Raw genomic sequence first — 15,870 nt, 5'->3', positions numbered from 1 at the left:
TTTTCTGGGAGCCATCAAGCTAGGAATGTACTCGCGCTGCCTCACTCAGTAATCACTGAACGACGATTATTGTAGGTCAATTTAAACGGAATAAATGCACAAACCACACAAAATATTTTATTAGGTTATGTTGCTGGTGCTGGTCGAGTCTTCATTACTAAAATCTCATTAAAATGCCTTGTTCTACTGAGATTAGATGAAAAATCGAGGGCCCGCTTTTCTTATTGTGTGATGATAAGATCAACAGCTGGCGCTTTTGAAGAGGACCTTTTAATGAACCATTTAGATAACTACAAATAACAAAACTTAACAATTGTTGATGAATTAAGTAATGAAATATTGTACGAATCTGGAGAAGTATTGCAGTATTTTCAAGAATTGCTCAAAAACACTGCTCTCAGCAGCTGTACAGTAAGTAAGCCGATCTTCAAAACTCCTACGCGTGTTGATCAGCATTTTAGTTGAAATCTGAAGACAATATTGCTGGATTGCTTGTTTCAGCGCTTCTCTGTTTGTATAGCTTGTCTGAATGCAGATGGTCGTGAAGAAATCTCCAAAGAAAAAATTTCTCAAGGGTTTAGATCTGGCGACTGCACAGGCCAATGGGGCGGTGCAAACTTTCCATTCCAACATTGCGGAAAAATACTGGTTCAAATAAACAACATTTATGCGAGCTGTATGGCTGGAGATTTGGTCCTGGATGTAAAAGACCTGCTGCAGATGCCGCACCCTTCGAGTCCCAGGAAGTATTTGCTGAGCTAGCATATTATCCTACTTCTGAGCATTCAATCCAGATTCGATGAAAAAAGGTGCAATGACATGATGTCCTAGAAACCCCAGTCATACACTGACAATTGCACGCCATTGATAACGAAGGTCATGGACCACGTGAGGGTTGTGTAATGCTCAAATTTGATCTTTCTGACGATTATAACTTCCCTTAAGACCAAATGAACGTCAGTAAAACAAATGTTCCTCAAAAACTCTCCATCAGCCCAGATTCTCTCAAGCGTTCCTTCGTAAAACTCTATATGTGAGAAGTAGTCCTCAGGCTTCAATTTTTTGTCATGATGCTTTTTGAAATTCTTCTATCTCATCTGTTTAAGATCCCTAGAAAACGTCGTGCCGACCTGATTTTATGTAATTTTTATCACCTTTGAAAATAAATGTAACTTTATTTTGCGAAATATTATTTTTATTTTTGTTGTTAACACAATAAACAAATAAAACAGTAATACAAAAGTTTCTGAATCCCAAAACACATTCGTAATAGAGAAAAATACTTTAAAATGTTGATGAGTCAATGTTCTACATTTCTCTCTCAAAAATTTCCTGTAATGAAGATACTTCCTGGAGGCAAAAAATCCATCCCTGCTTAACGAATGTAAAATCAATTGACTTCCAATCTTTAGTGATTCCAAAAAAAAGGGTGAAATTTATCCAAATTACCTACTAATTAAATTAACCGTTGAAGAACATGCCGGCCCCCGCTTTTTCATCTAATCGCAGTAGAACATAGCATAACCTAATAAAATATTTTGTGCAGTTTGTGCATTTATTCCGTTTAAATTGACCTGCAATAAATCATCACACTGGATAAAATAATTCAGTTTGACTTGTTCGTTGATTTCTGATGAGAATAATTTCTAATTTCGTTTTGACATTTGGATTTTGCATGGTTATTGGCATAGGTTATTGGAAAGACGCGATCGCCGAACTTCGACAGTACGACGGAACACTTCGCGACAATTCGGATCGGGCGCGAATTTCAAAATACGATTTTTAAAACCTTTTTACAGTGTATGAGCGCGATGCAACGATTTGAAAAAAATACTGGCCGATAGCCCTCTTCGACCCCCACAAAGGCATTACTCAATAATAGCTTTAAAGTGATCTGGGGAGATATTATAAAATAAAAACCAATTGCCATGTTAATTCCCTATATCCAGACTTGGATGCGGCACCCTGTATATGAAGGATCATATGTTTTCAATGTCTTCGTTATGGGAACAGTTTCTCAAAACGTTTGGCCTTAGTGTATCTGGGCTGTCCCTTTTTTGAAGAGATTGGTTTCAAGCAAGCACAACTGTCGCTTGCCTTTCACTTCACGCCAAAGTTTCTTTATTTATGACAATTACTATAGCAGTTATGTTTGTCATATTCTGATATGTCTGCAATACACTCACATTTTGGGACACTGATTTCTCTATCTTTAACCTTAAAAATATGTATGACTGTACGTTACACGTGGTTACACTTTCGACACTTTCATCACAAGTTGTAGGATCGCCAAAATTTAGTTCCTACAGAAACTAACGCGTTGTGTACAATATTTTTCAACGAATAAATTTTAAAATTAAAAAGATTGAGTGATATATATACAGCGTCAAACAACGTTGGCAGCGCTGCAAACACGTCACAATGTTGTATGTTGACGGTTGACGTTTCCGGGTTGCTTTAAGCACAGTAGATCAGTAACGAAACTTCAGCAATATTTGCGGAACGGGTGTGACCTTGGGAGCCCGTTCCCGGGAAACACGAAGATTCAAATATTTCGTAGCATTCGTATGTGATTCATATAATACTAATAATTGTACACAAAAACAAAAATGGATGGCATGTACTAGTGACATTGGACATTTTTTTCTTTCTTATAAATTATTAATATATTCAAGCAAAACATTTTTATTCAATTTTGACGTTTTAAACTGCGTTTATTAAATCCTTAACAAGTCTGACAAATAAGTTGTTATCCACAAGTGAATTGCAAAATTTTTATTTCGCTCTTAATATTTTTAAATCACTCACAAAAAAATAAAAAACAACTTCAGGAACATAAACATTTTGCTTATTATTTTTAATAGTTTTCACAGAATACAATTTGTTTACAATTTTCACTAAAAGGTTGCTGCAACTAAATCAGTATTGTTTGACATATTTGTTTGGCTCTGTGAGGCGTCAATTTGGGAATTGTATAAATCCCACACCAATAGAATTCCAAAGAACGTTTCGGAAACTATTTACTACAGATTATTTCGATACGAGTGCAAGAACCAACTGTGAAACACTATTTTATTTGAAATGAAAAATTTGCTAAGGTGTTCTTTTAAACAAACTTCCACAACACATCTTCCCTGTATTCCGGCCTCTTCAACAATCATTAAGTGATGTGAGTTACCGGAAACTCACCTTGAAAGAACACAACTGTTTATGGTATGTTTGTGGGTACTCATTAATACGAACATTCTTACACCACCACTTCTGCGAAGTTTGTGTGAACTTTGCACATTCTTACGAAGTGGTACATCCTGTTTTAATTGTGTGACATTTTAAAGTTTTCAATGAAGATGTGATTTTTGGCGATTTAATGATGCCACCTAAACATTTGCAGTTTATACTCCGGTAGTGGGTAATATATTTTGTGAGTTTTACCCAATTTATGCACTGTATTCGTTAACTGGTTTGCGGCTAAAAAACGAACCATACAAAAATACCATTCCACCACCCCTGCAAAGACTTTCCTCTTGATTACCTCGTCTCAGTTTTTATTAGAGTTAGAATTTTTTACACACTAAAATTTAAAAATAAATCTTGGACCGCTCAAACACGCACACAGCGAAAATTAAACTATTTCGTTTAACCTGCAGTTTGTTGACCTCTTTAGCCTGGAATTTTCTAGTATTTTTTACATGTATCGTAAGACTGTGTCGTAAGTATCTATTACTTTGTTAAAATAAATTTTACGTTTGTTTTTAACCCCATAACCCAACATCCCGTATGATTCCGTAAATAATATGACATTTCTTGTTGACAAAACCAGACAAAACGTTCACCGAAAACCTTAAAATGAAAAAGAAACTATGTTCTTCAAGGTCGGAGCACCTTTAGTGACGCCAGTGACCTCTTTATGTCGTTCCGTAAGCTCCCCATGTATTTCTTATGGAGTCAGCTGAGACTTTCATAGCCCTGACAGTATTATCTCATTTACAAACCTACAATTCTGAAACTTTTCCTTATGGCAATCTTAATGTTCCACATGAACAGTTTGTATATTACATTGAACAATTAGAAACTTTTGCACTTTTGTTTCAAGTTGGTACACATTTTAAAAATCATCTGGCCTTATAACGTACAAGCGTCCATACAGTACTGGTAGCTTCCTCCATGATTATGTTTTGCCATTATTTGTCCGATTATGTATATTTCATACACTGAAATTCCACAATAGGGAACTACAGAAGCAACCTAGAAAACAAAGGAAATTAATCATTTTATCCCATTTATACAGCACTTGTTAGTTCAATTGGTACAATAAACAATAATCAAATTATTATAGGTGTAAAAAATCGAATGTTTACCAATCAATGTGCCCTAATTATTATTCGTATACTTATCAACAATATATTCAATATTCAAGTGAAGTTATCTCAGAGTTCGTGTTTTTCGTTCGTGATGTCACTTTATGTTCTATTGCTTATGGTAAATTCAAAAGCTGTCGTAAGTCGTATGTCTATTATTTCTGACATGTGTAAGCGGTTTTCTTTGTCTTGAAGATTTAGGTTAGGTTTGATCAAAAGTGCAAACCACCACACAAAATCGTGGAAAGTGGTAGAACAATTATTTAATGAACTTTATTAAACATAAGAAAAAATTGGCAAATATTTAAAATTGTAATTAATGGTACAGTTATGGCAAATCATGGTAATTCCTGCAATGGAAGTGTTCGACAACTGATTTATATCTAATGTACTCATTGAGGTACTAGGCTACTAGGTAAGTTTGCCACAGGAATATCTATGGTAGTGTTACTACATCTGAAGTTTTAGATATTGGGCATGAAGAAGTTGACGGAATCGAAGCATCATATTCAGTGCACCATTGTTGCAGTTCTGTTTTTATCTATAATTGATTCCTCAATATAATTCTCCGCTACAGTAGAGGATTTCCAGCCCCCAAGGCGCTTCAGTGATAAAATATCTCCGCCACATTCAGCCAACATTGTAGGGGAGGACCGACATAGTGAGTGACCAGTATATAGCTCCGGATCATCTAATTTCAAAAATTTTGCAATTTTATTGTGTTACTAATTGTATTGTGCCCAATATTTTGTTTTACAGGTTTACAACCTCAGAAACCAATGAAAGCTTTTGGCATATCTGGACTGGGTTTGTTAGTGAGATATTTTTTTAACAATTTATGATAAATTTTCTGAAGTGGCATTTTTGGTATGTGATATATTGACTATGATAATGTCATCTTGAAAGTTAATATCTTTCATGTGCATGTTGCACAATTCTTCCGTGCGACAAGCCCCCGCTAATCCAGTTGTAAAAATCGCCTGTATAACAGAGAATTTAAAACATCGGCAACAATTTACAATTGGAAACAGTACCTTTGTTGATAAAAAATCATTTCAGGAGTTTCTAACAAGAATTTTGTAATTTCTGCCCTGGAAAAAAAACACGCGATTTTTTCGGTTTGTATGCTGCGGTTTGACGCTTTATAAAGGACACCAATTTGAAGTAAGTATTTTGTGATGTCGATGTTTTCCTTTAGTGAAATTGCCGAACGTACCATTTAATACACCGACCATAAAGTAGACGGCTCTTTGATTGATCTTCGAAATATACAACAAGTACATTTTCTGAGGTTCCAGCAACCTACTTCTTTGCGCACCAGTCTTTATATTCTGCATAAATCTTGAGATAAACGCTCCTGGATTTTTCCGGCAATAACTTGTCTTGCAGAAACACAATTTACGCAAGTTTTTGTTTAACAGAACTTTTGAAAAATAAAGAAAATTAATATTTTTAAAATGAAAATGTGACAGCGCCATGTTACGACAACCATTTCAGTTCGTAACAAATTTTTACCTAACCAATCCCATCAACTCATTTATCTGACAGAAGGTGTCAAAAATAAAAGCAAGGGAGAAATGTAGAATGCACAATATAAATAAGGTAACAAACGATAGTGAATATCATCCGTCGATTAGAGTAATAATTGTCACGGACGTTTATAAAATATCAGTAAGTACAGAAGTAAATAAGGTACTGTCCTTCGTATCGCGCCTTTGGTTTTTCGAGCAAAAATTAAGTTTTTGAAATTTTTTGCAATACAGAGTCAACAAAATTGATTGAGAGGGTTGGTAAACCTGAACTTGAATAATTTGGTTTATTAAGTTGTATAAAAACATTAGCTGTCAAATTTGAAGTTTCAAGTTTCAAATTTCAAAACTCAGTGGCGTCTTTTTTCGACTTTTTTTTTTGGTAAAAACATTAGTTGTCAGATTTGAAGTTTCTAATTTTTGTCACGTCACTGAATTCGTTGCCATATAACCTTAAACAAATCTGTCATAAGGTTGACAAACTTCACGACAAAAACAGGGGGTACCAACTCTCTCAATCAATTTTGATGACCCTGTACTTCTCCTATGTGAAACGTGTGGATGAACGGCTTTGGTCACTTTCCGAGTGCGTTTTAATATTTATATTTAGAAAAGGGAAATGTTGTGGTGACCGAATTTGAATCACAATTTCGCGCTGAAAAAATTTAACAGCGGTTCGAAATCACATTTGATTAATTGGAATTTGAAAAAAAAATCAATCAAAAAATCGTTAAACATAGGCAACCATGTGCACGGTAACGCTTTTTAGGTAGTTGGTAGCTCGCTAGGGGTTTCTAGTTAGAGGGTTGGTAGAAAAGATGGCCGTTTGGCGGAGAGAAATGACAGGTGTTACTTTTGGTTTGTTTGTTGTGAGTGCAGCATGCGGTAAGGAAACTATGTTAAGTTTAGTTGGCTTGGTAGTTAATAAAAGGAAGAAAGCCTTTGTTTAACGACAATTAAACGTAACGCCGACGACGCCACGGTTTGTCCCCATACACGCAGCTAATTCTTGCGGATTTCTAATTGGAAAAGGCGAATTTTTGAACGACGCCAACACGTATAAATTTAATTCATTGTTTGTAAATTCACAGTTCATGTTAGGATTTTAATCGTTAACTGGTGCTAACACAACTTAACAGACATTTGCTAGGAGTTTTCATAAAATTCACTTAGTCAGGACTCGTTTGATTTTGTTTGTCTAATTATGAATAAGGTTTCTGGATACTAATAGGTAAGTGTTACATTATAACACTTTTTAATTCTTCACACGAGATTGCTAATAGTACATTTACAACAATTAAATTAACCTAACGTTGCGTCACTGTGGAAAAAGACCGTGGAAAGGTGCAGCAAAATTCAGAATATCGTGAACTGCGAAAAGGGAGGGATTAAAGATCTCTCTCCTTATGCAGTTATCGTCATTATTATCATCGTATCATCATCACATTACCTAGATATTTCTCTCGCAACGTGCACAGCTATATCACCGAGATAACTTTCTTGCAACGTTAAAAACTACATCACCGAGGAGCTTTCCTCGCAACGCCTGATGCATTTTGTGTTTATTTATTATGTGTTTTGTTGGGGATAAGCAGTTTACGATATAAACCTTCAACACAAATTGTTTTAAGTAACCAATCACTTAATTGAACATAATATAAATTCTTTGTTTGAATCGTTGATAAAGTGTGGCAAATATTAATCTCATGTAAAATTGTTAGCTTTGCAATTTTCACCTCATACAATATTTCTCTACCTCATAATTTTAACTTCAGTAATTTTCTTTGTTGTATAATTTAAATTGAACGTAAACTTTCATGCTCTGCAGTTTCTAATCCTCACGTAATATTTTATCTTCACAAGTTACTTCACACTAGATCTTTTTTGTTTTTTTTTTTTTTTTAATCTTTGCTAGTTTTTGTTTTGTAAATATTTTGTTGAAGAATGTTTCCGTCGTATAAATTATCTGATATCTAATCTTAATCTCAAATAAGAATTATTTGTTGTTTAAAATTTCACAAGATTGTATGGCGAATTTAAATGTTGTTTATTGTTCTTTTTGAAACTTTGGCACTTGTTCAGTTGTAGTTTAATATCAGAGTTATAAGAATTGAACATATAAATGGAATTGAGGTTAAATAACACAGAAAAACGTGGCAGAAACGGAGTGCGCGGTTTCTAGTCGAGCTGGTGGGATTTATTTGCACAAGAGATGCTGGTTAGAATAGAATTCAGGGGCGGTCGAGATGACGTAACGCTGTCGGCTTCTACCCCATAGTCGGGACCCAACTGCGAGTTTGCGACCCTAAGGGCCTGCTCGTCTAGGCATGTTCTTCGTGCTGGGCGGCAGTGCTTGCGATAAATAGAATCACCGTCGTGGGTAGGAGAACAGTCACGACCGGGAGCCTCAAGCTCGTGCTACAACGCCCCCTATGGGTATTTTTGTTGTGGTCTAGAATGAAATCGACATAGTTCGATCGCCACACTTTTTTTTACTAAAATGATGTTCTTTTGTTGACTGCCATAATTTTAAATTTGCCGCCATACGCCTGTAATAACTTGTGTATTTGCTTTGTTTTTATTAAATTTGTGATTTTCAAATATTTGCATTGATTCAGAACGTTTAATTTGATTTCAGTTAAATTTCATCCAAAGTTCAATAAGTTTGTTTTTTGGATCTGAGACGCGATTGCGATTCGGCCCCTATTGGGCAGCCTGAGGACAAGTCACGAGTGACCCTCGCACGCAGCTTTTTTTTCTTTTTTTTTGTCAGTGGAGGAATAAATAATTTTGTGTCCTCCATAAATGTTGTGTTTCATTTAGCGGTACTTTTCCAACCTTGGGGTCCAACACTTGCATCTGAATGCATTCCGCCATTTTTCAAAAAATCAACGTAGGGTTTTATTTTGTCAGACGACCACACCCAAGGTCAAATTTTGCATTTTTGAATTTTTCGCGGGCTTTCAATTTTTTCTCACATATCAATTTCAGGCGGGATGGTTGGATTATCACAATATTAACTACGGGTTTGAAGTCACCTCTAGACCGAGCGCAAATTAAAACCCGAGACACCGCGTGTTCGCTTCAAAACCTCGGCTAATATACTATTTGTACATCCTAAATAAGATTTCAGCGCTAAAATGTCTAGATGGCATAGTAAAATTTCTGAAGACAATTTTGGTTATCGCTTTATCATCTACGTAGGTTTACTAACTTATTAAATTATTTTGGTTCTCCCAATCAGTAATAAACAGGAGAGTTTAATTTTCATTTTCTTTGTAAAATAATCTTGCTACATAAAGCTTAGGCAAAAAATCTCAACATTTTAAATCTGAAAAGCGTTTTGAACATTTATTACTTGTTTGCTTTAACAACATCAACTAATACAATGTTTGCGAAAGTATGTTTTATTAAACGAGGTATTATTCTATTCTTTTCAACATTCCGTTTTTAAATTAAAATTTGCTGAACATGCTATCTGAGATGGAATACTGTTTGTATTTCAGTAAATAAATGCTATTGTAGTTTGAAACAAAAGTTGGGCTTTTAAAGTAAATATGTTAAGGATGATGTATTACATATAAAGTGAACTTACTCTAAGTGTGCAAATGATGGATATTTTACTTGTCTAATGAAAAAAATAATGGTCCAAATGTTTACGATAACCGGTTTTAGTTCATTATCACTACAACATGCATTTTTTTTCAGGATTATTCAAGAATTGCATTGGGTTTCAAGAACTATATGTTAAGTAATTATTAATTAGTTGCTTAGGAAGTGGAAAAATTAAGAAAAATGTGCACTGTGATGGCAGTATTACCCTAAAAAATAATTCTGTAACATTGTGCACCGTTGGTTCGCGAAGGCACAAAAGGGTTTCGAAATTTAAAATGTGAATAAAAACGTGTTATCTAGATTTCGTCTGAATGAGTACAGAATCATCATAGCTTGAATTCGAATGTGGCTTTGAACTACTCGTTGAATTAAAAATCGCAGAGAGAAAATAATTCCAAATAAAACAGCCAAAATACTGTTAAGCCAACTACTATTACATGTTATACTTAGTTTTCATTAATTAATAATAATTATATCCACATCCACACGCAGAGCAATTCATTGAATGGATTGGGCCAACAATCTATTCCAAAACTACAACCATAATAATTTAGTCGAGCGCAACTTTCTCTTTGAATCCGCTCCAATTTTTATAGTGATTATAGTTAAATTTCATTGCATATTTTCACAATATTGTTATTAATAACCGGTTCCGTAGTGTAGCGGTTATCACGTCTGCTTTACACGCAGAAGGTCCCCGGTTCGATCCCGGGCGGAACCACCAATCCTTTTGTTATCCCCAAATATTGTAATTTTTTGACCTTCATACATCACTGGAATTCCTAACCCGAGCGATATCAAGTCGTATCTTTTTTCCTGCCATTTTTATTGTTATTGTTTGTAAAATTTATGCACAAAGCATTCATGTTTTCTGTTACGCACGAACCGAACAATTGAACAATTTCGCAACACTTGAAAAACTCGATTTCAATTTTTCAGTTAACGTACGTATCGAAATGCTAATTCCTGAAGGAACTATTTGAAAAATTACTACCCAGTCTCAAGAGAAATTCCTTTGTAGTAAATTATTCGGCTGCTGTTTCTGAGTTCTACGCTCCCGATAAAATTTTAAATCCACTTCGATAATTGTCTGTTCATAACTGGGGTGTAAGTAGAAAGGACAACTGGATAAACGCTTTTATAATGAAGTGGTGACAACAAATTGATAAATAAGCAGAAAATGAATTGGTGTTTTTTCGAGTTTTCTTCTCTTCTCCGGGATTTTGTATTTACGAGATGTGAGCGGTAAACTATGGTGACAAACAAATGAACCTGAAAAGATATTGGAAGCATTAAATCAAAGGAAATCCAGAAAACGCCACTCATCTTCGCAGAACAACCACATTTACAATTCAAATTGACAAAGTTGCACCCTCTATTGTATTTCAACATTCAGAGGAATTTGCTATTCGCATATCTATTTCTAACTTTTGTTTATTAAATTTGTCTGAATCCGTAATTTGTTTTGACGCGGAGTCAACAGAACGATGGGTGAAGGACAGGAAGTTTAATTTGCAAGTTTGTTGAAAGCTTTTCTTTCTAGTCATACTGGAAATGGATGAGATGATGACCTTGTCCTGTTCAGTAGTGCGCATTAGGTATTTAAACTGACATAATGTAAAAACTGACATGTAGTCTATTCAAAATGTGTAAAAAATATTCATAACTCCAAAAGTTTTGTTGAATGAAACACATTTCAGCGAGGGATTTATAAGTTTTGAACAATAGTTTTCTGAAATGAATAATTTAAATTAATGTTATGTAATCCCTAAGCTTTGGTTCTCATTTATTTATTTACTACAACCTTTGTTAGGACAAGAATTAATGGGGAAATAATAAAATGTAAAAACAAAGTACCTAATCAATACTTTAAAACAAAAGGTTTCTTTGACAAGATAAACGGCATATTTTATCGATTATTATATTTAATTCTTCGGACCGGATATTAAAAACATTATTAAACCTTAAAGAATATCAATTTTAATTAAATAAGTCAAACGATTTTATGCGTCTACCCTTTATTGTGCTAGTCTTCTCATCCGAACACTTGGTTCTTTAACTAGATAGTAACACTATGCAGTCGTTTCCACGTACAATTTTAAAGTGATCAAAATCTCTAAACAAGGATCTCATCTCCCATTTCTCACCAACGGTTGCAGCAACTTGTCAATTACCACTACGTTTATAGAAAATCTGCAACAATATTCGAAGGGGTTATTATCCGTATTAGTGCTTGGATGAGAAGACTAAAGATGTTAGAAAACCGTTTTTTAACCAATGGTTTTTTTTTAAACTGTTTTTTGGCGTTTTTGTTTATTTATAAACATTGGACAGTTTTATATAAGCAGTTAAAACACAGTTTTTCCCTTAAATTACTAGGCGTTTGTTATTTAAGAGTCAAGGTTACCTTGAAAATTTCAAAAATTTTAAAAATTGCAGTAGCGTTGTCTTTGGGTTTAAATTTGAACTACTCGCACGACAACTAACACTTCAACAACATAACTTCAAAATTTTTAATACAGATTAGAACCAATAATTTTGTTGATATGTTTTATGGTACGTTTTATTTTTATATTTTATGCTGCAAATGTCAGTAAGGTATTGTTAATATTATTCGTTAAGGAAATTTATAAAAATAAATTTATTTTATTAATTTGTATACTGTTCAAGATTTTCAAAATTTCTGCTCATTTTAACAAAAACTCATCAGTCGTATCAAACATGTGAAAAAAGCATCTAAAAAAATAATTAAAGCAAAAAACACATCCCATGTTTTAAAACAATTAAACAAACTGTTTTTATTCACTAATATCTCTAGAGAAGACTAGCACGTCATAAAATCCTTTGATCTGATTAATTGTGCCTTGTCTTCTCATTCAAACACTCATTGCTTTATCTAAGTAGGTAGACATTTAAAGAAATATTGCTGCAGGTGTTCAAATAAGATATGCATTTACAATCTAGATACAACTGGTTACTAAGCCATACTTTTTTTTTGCTAGTGGTAGATATCTGTTCACACTGTTAATATAACGAGCCTCTACTTTGTTTTTATTCTGCAAGCTGCACAGTGGTATCTAAAACTCGAGTTTTTTAGAATGGAGTTAGGTAAAACGACAGTGTAGATGCACTTTTGCTTATAATTTCCAATAATGAAAATTATTTGTGCGTCCTTAAAATAATAACGACTTTAGTGAATGTTTAGAAATCTATGAGGTCGCAGATTAACCCAACGATATGCAAAAACTTTTAGCTATTTTCGATGTAGAAAACGTAAAAACTTGCCTGTATTTTGGCCTAACTGGTCATAACAGGGATGAATTATACATTTTCATTTGCCAAAATTAACGAAAGCAGCAAGAAACAACGTTATCATCATATGTTGAGATTTAATTATGGCGCCAAGGATCAGACATTTGTAAAACAAATTTTGATCGAATACATCAAGGAGCATGGGGTGGAGGTCGTGTACGTGTAAGGAATAAAGAAAATTATTTCATGGAAACACTAGAAGAAAACGGTCCCAAAATTATGAATCTGGAAGCCATAGAAGACTGTGTGAAATTAAGCAAAGAAATCCCAGCATGTGATATCATACATCTAATAATAAAAAATGTTTCTGTTTATTAAATAATGCTAAAAATATTTACAATTGGCTGCATTCTATATTTCCTCAATAAATAATACTCCTATAACATTAAAATGTGTTTTATTTAAACGTAAAAAAACTGTCAGGTGTGGGATTCGAACCTACGCTCTCTTTTGAGAATGAAAGTTTAAATGTAATGCCTTATTTATATTATTTATAAATCTGTACTTTCGTACTAAGGTATATGAGGGGATAGTCAGGATAGGACTCGAGTCTGCGCAAACCAGAACCGTCCCCGGGGTCAGGTCGACCGAGCACAAGGCGGTGACAAACGTTCGATAAAAAGTAGTGGGGCTACTAGACCAGTTTGACCTCATTTGACCTGGCTTAGGAGCCCCACTATATAACTACTCTCCAATCTCCAAGTTAGGCAAGATAATGTTCTGTGTTAAGGATTCATTCCGTTTTACTTGAGCATTTGGTATAATACTTTTGAGCGGTATTTTACAACTTCTAACCCAGGCAACACAATGTTCTGGTGTTTGCTGGCAATTTATTTCGTTTTGCTCGAGTATACTTGTACACCTTTAAAAGTTAGGCAACATAATATTCTTTGTTAAAAATTTATTGTCAGTGATTAATAGGGCTGGTCCAAATCGCTTCTGCAATTTCCTTTGCAATGTCAGATATTCTAGTAAAATAATGAACAACAAATGTAACTATTTATTAACAAAATAAAATGATGGGTTAAGGCGAACTCTGTTGACAAAAATGAGATGAGATCGTTGTTTTGAGAATATGATCAATTTAACAATTGCGCGTGGAAACGAGTACGTAGCTTTACTACCTGATTAGATGAAAAAAGAGTATTCAGAAGAGAAGACGAGGCACAATTTTTGTGTGAAGCAGTTCTTTTATGATAAAGTTCTACAATGTCTTCTCTTGATTCATACGTTGTAAGCGTAATTTTATTATGAAAGTAAGCGAAGAAAAATGTTTGCTGCCCCGGTGGGAATCGAACCACACATCTCCCACTTGCCGGGCCGGTGCCTTGACCACTAGGCTACAGAGCGGCTTATCTTTACTTTGCTTACCTAGCTATTATTGTGCCGCCACAGTACTCCCCCCAGCGACACAGCGCGCGGTCGTGCTGGGGTGCGAAGGAGATAGATAGATGCAAGGTGTTCGAACCCTGGTGCTGCGTAAACATGTGTAAATCATGTAAGGCTTTATTGTCATTGGAATAGCTTTTTAAGCCGAAAAATCTGCAATTCTTTCACTGGTATAAAGCAGATCAGCTGACAGAGGCTCAAGGAGACATCAGTTGGCGCTGGAATAATTACTTGCAGCGGTTCAGATCGGGATCAAATAAACTTTGAAAATTTGATGTACTTTTTGTTGACATTCTGTGACATTTACAAGTTTTTTGATTTGTGTAAAATGAAGAGTACACTTTTTTTAGTAATTTAATTTCTTCAAATGTTCTATCATGTGCTAATTTAGTGAGTATTCTATGTAAAAAAATAAATCCATAATAGTAAGATGCTCTTTTAGTGTGACCGCGTTCATAATAATTGGCCAATGGTTTAAAACAGAAGCAAGAACTTTTCTACAAGGTCCTACGTTTTGTCGTAATTTAAAGAAAAAATCTGAAGTTACTCCTATCAAAATCCAGGATAGTATAAGCAACGTAGGGAAAGCATTCCAAACATCAAATAAGGAAAACCCAGGAGGAAAATTATTCCGTGGAGACGACTCACTATTCGTTAACAAATTTTTCGGAAGTGGATATAACCATAAACGCCAGAAAAGAAGTTTTAAAGAAGCTGAAGAAAATTCCTTGTTGGACGAAGACCCAGAAAACAACGAAGAAACTCCAGAAGACGTAGTACGCCAAGATGAAGACTTTCAAAGGCAGCAAATGATGGCTTCAAATTTGACGAATAGTTCCAAAGTCCTTTACGAAGAACTTGAAAATCCCGAAACAAAAAATTCAGAGAGCGGAGCCGTCTGCGTTAACGAAGATGAGAAAAATTATGTAAGCAAAGCGGGTACAAGTGGAGTGAAACAAGTAAGTTTTAATGGTAAGAAAAAAACATCCTTTGGCAAATTAACTGGCAGCCGTTGTAGGTAGAGCAGCAAGTAATAATTTCTTGGAGATGCACTTCTATAAACCACAACCGGAGAGAGAAAATTTGAAGATAATTCCAGGAGATAAAAAGTCACTTGTTATCAATTTGTATGAGCAAGGCTCGAAAAGTAAGAAGGAAATTCAAACTTCGGAGAAATATGACTACATCGAGCTTCTGTCCAAGGAGAGTAAGTTGGTACAAGTTCCCGCTGTGAGATTTACTGTGGTTCCAGGCGAAAGTACAAACAGGCGAAGGAGGAAAGATAGATTTGTTCCTTTTTATACTTCTCGATACGGACCGTATCCATAGCGCCCGTGAATTTATACATATACTGTTTAATTTTTACTTCAACCATTAATGTGTAATTAATGTCTGATTATTATATTTTATTATTTTATAATTTTCTCTGTTAAAACATTTTTTAAAACTGTATATATAGGGAATGCTTCAGAGGCAAGGAAATTTCTGTCTATTCTGAATAACTTCAGACCAATTTTTTAGGACTTGTTTCATTTTTGCACAAAATGTAGAGTTTATTAAAGTTTAATAGCAACTCTATGTAACGTTGCAAGCAATAAGTTTTCTCGACTATGATGTATTGATGTCGTCTAGCTTTTGAAATGTATTGTTAAACGAATCTTTATTGA

General features: G+C 34.5%; 1 protein-coding gene, 1 long non-coding RNA gene and 1 other non-coding gene across 6 annotated transcripts; 2 read left to right on the top strand and 1 right to left on the bottom strand.

Moving 5' to 3' along the window:
• Window positions 1-2,826: 2,826 nt before the first annotated feature.
• On the bottom strand, window positions 2,827-4,280 carry LOC135135256 (uncharacterized). Of its 2 annotated transcripts, XR_010281476.1 has the most exons (3): window positions 3,433-4,280; window positions 3,244-3,377; window positions 2,827-3,189 (listed from the first exon to the last, which is right to left on the bottom strand). It is a non-coding gene; the product is annotated as an uncharacterized LOC135135256 (long non-coding RNA). The 2 variants fall into 2 exon arrangements; XR_010281475.1 differs by having other exon boundaries at window positions 3,244-4,280.
• A 284-nt stretch (window positions 4,281-4,564) lies between these two features.
• Window positions 4,565-15,623, top strand: LOC135135172 (uncharacterized). 3 transcript variants are annotated; one of them, XM_064064169.1, is made up of 5 exons: window positions 4,565-4,773; window positions 4,827-5,019; window positions 5,118-5,169; window positions 14,646-15,175; window positions 15,222-15,623. In XM_064064169.1, the coding sequence occupies exons 3-5, from the start codon at window positions 5,138-5,140 to the stop codon at window positions 15,530-15,532; spliced, it is 873 nt and encodes a 290-aa protein (XP_063920239.1). In that variant the 5' UTR covers window positions 4,565-4,773; window positions 4,827-5,019; window positions 5,118-5,137; the 3' UTR covers window positions 15,533-15,623. The 3 variants fall into 3 exon arrangements, with proteins under 3 accessions (XP_063920239.1, XP_063920240.1, XP_063920241.1); XM_064064170.1 differs by having other exon boundaries at window positions 4,827-5,169; XM_064064171.1 differs by lacking the exons at window positions 4,565-4,773; window positions 4,827-5,019; window positions 5,118-5,169 and adding an exon at window positions 14,083-14,593.
• Window positions 10,151-10,223, top strand: Trnav-uac (transfer RNA valine (anticodon UAC)). Its single transcript has one exon. It is a non-coding gene; the product is annotated as a tRNA-Val (tRNA).
• Window positions 15,624-15,870: the final 247 nt, after the last annotated feature.

Source organism: Zophobas morio, unplaced genomic scaffold, assembly GCF_036711695.1.
Source record: "Zophobas morio isolate AGI-343-1 ecotype UQ-CSIRO unplaced genomic scaffold, CSIRO_AGI_Zmor_V1 ptg000024l, whole genome shotgun sequence".
Taxonomy (NCBI): Eukaryota; Metazoa; Arthropoda; class Insecta; order Coleoptera; family Tenebrionidae; genus Zophobas; species Zophobas morio.
The sequence above is the reverse complement of the archived record's forward strand: the minus strand, read 5'-3'. Positions and strand labels throughout refer to the sequence as shown.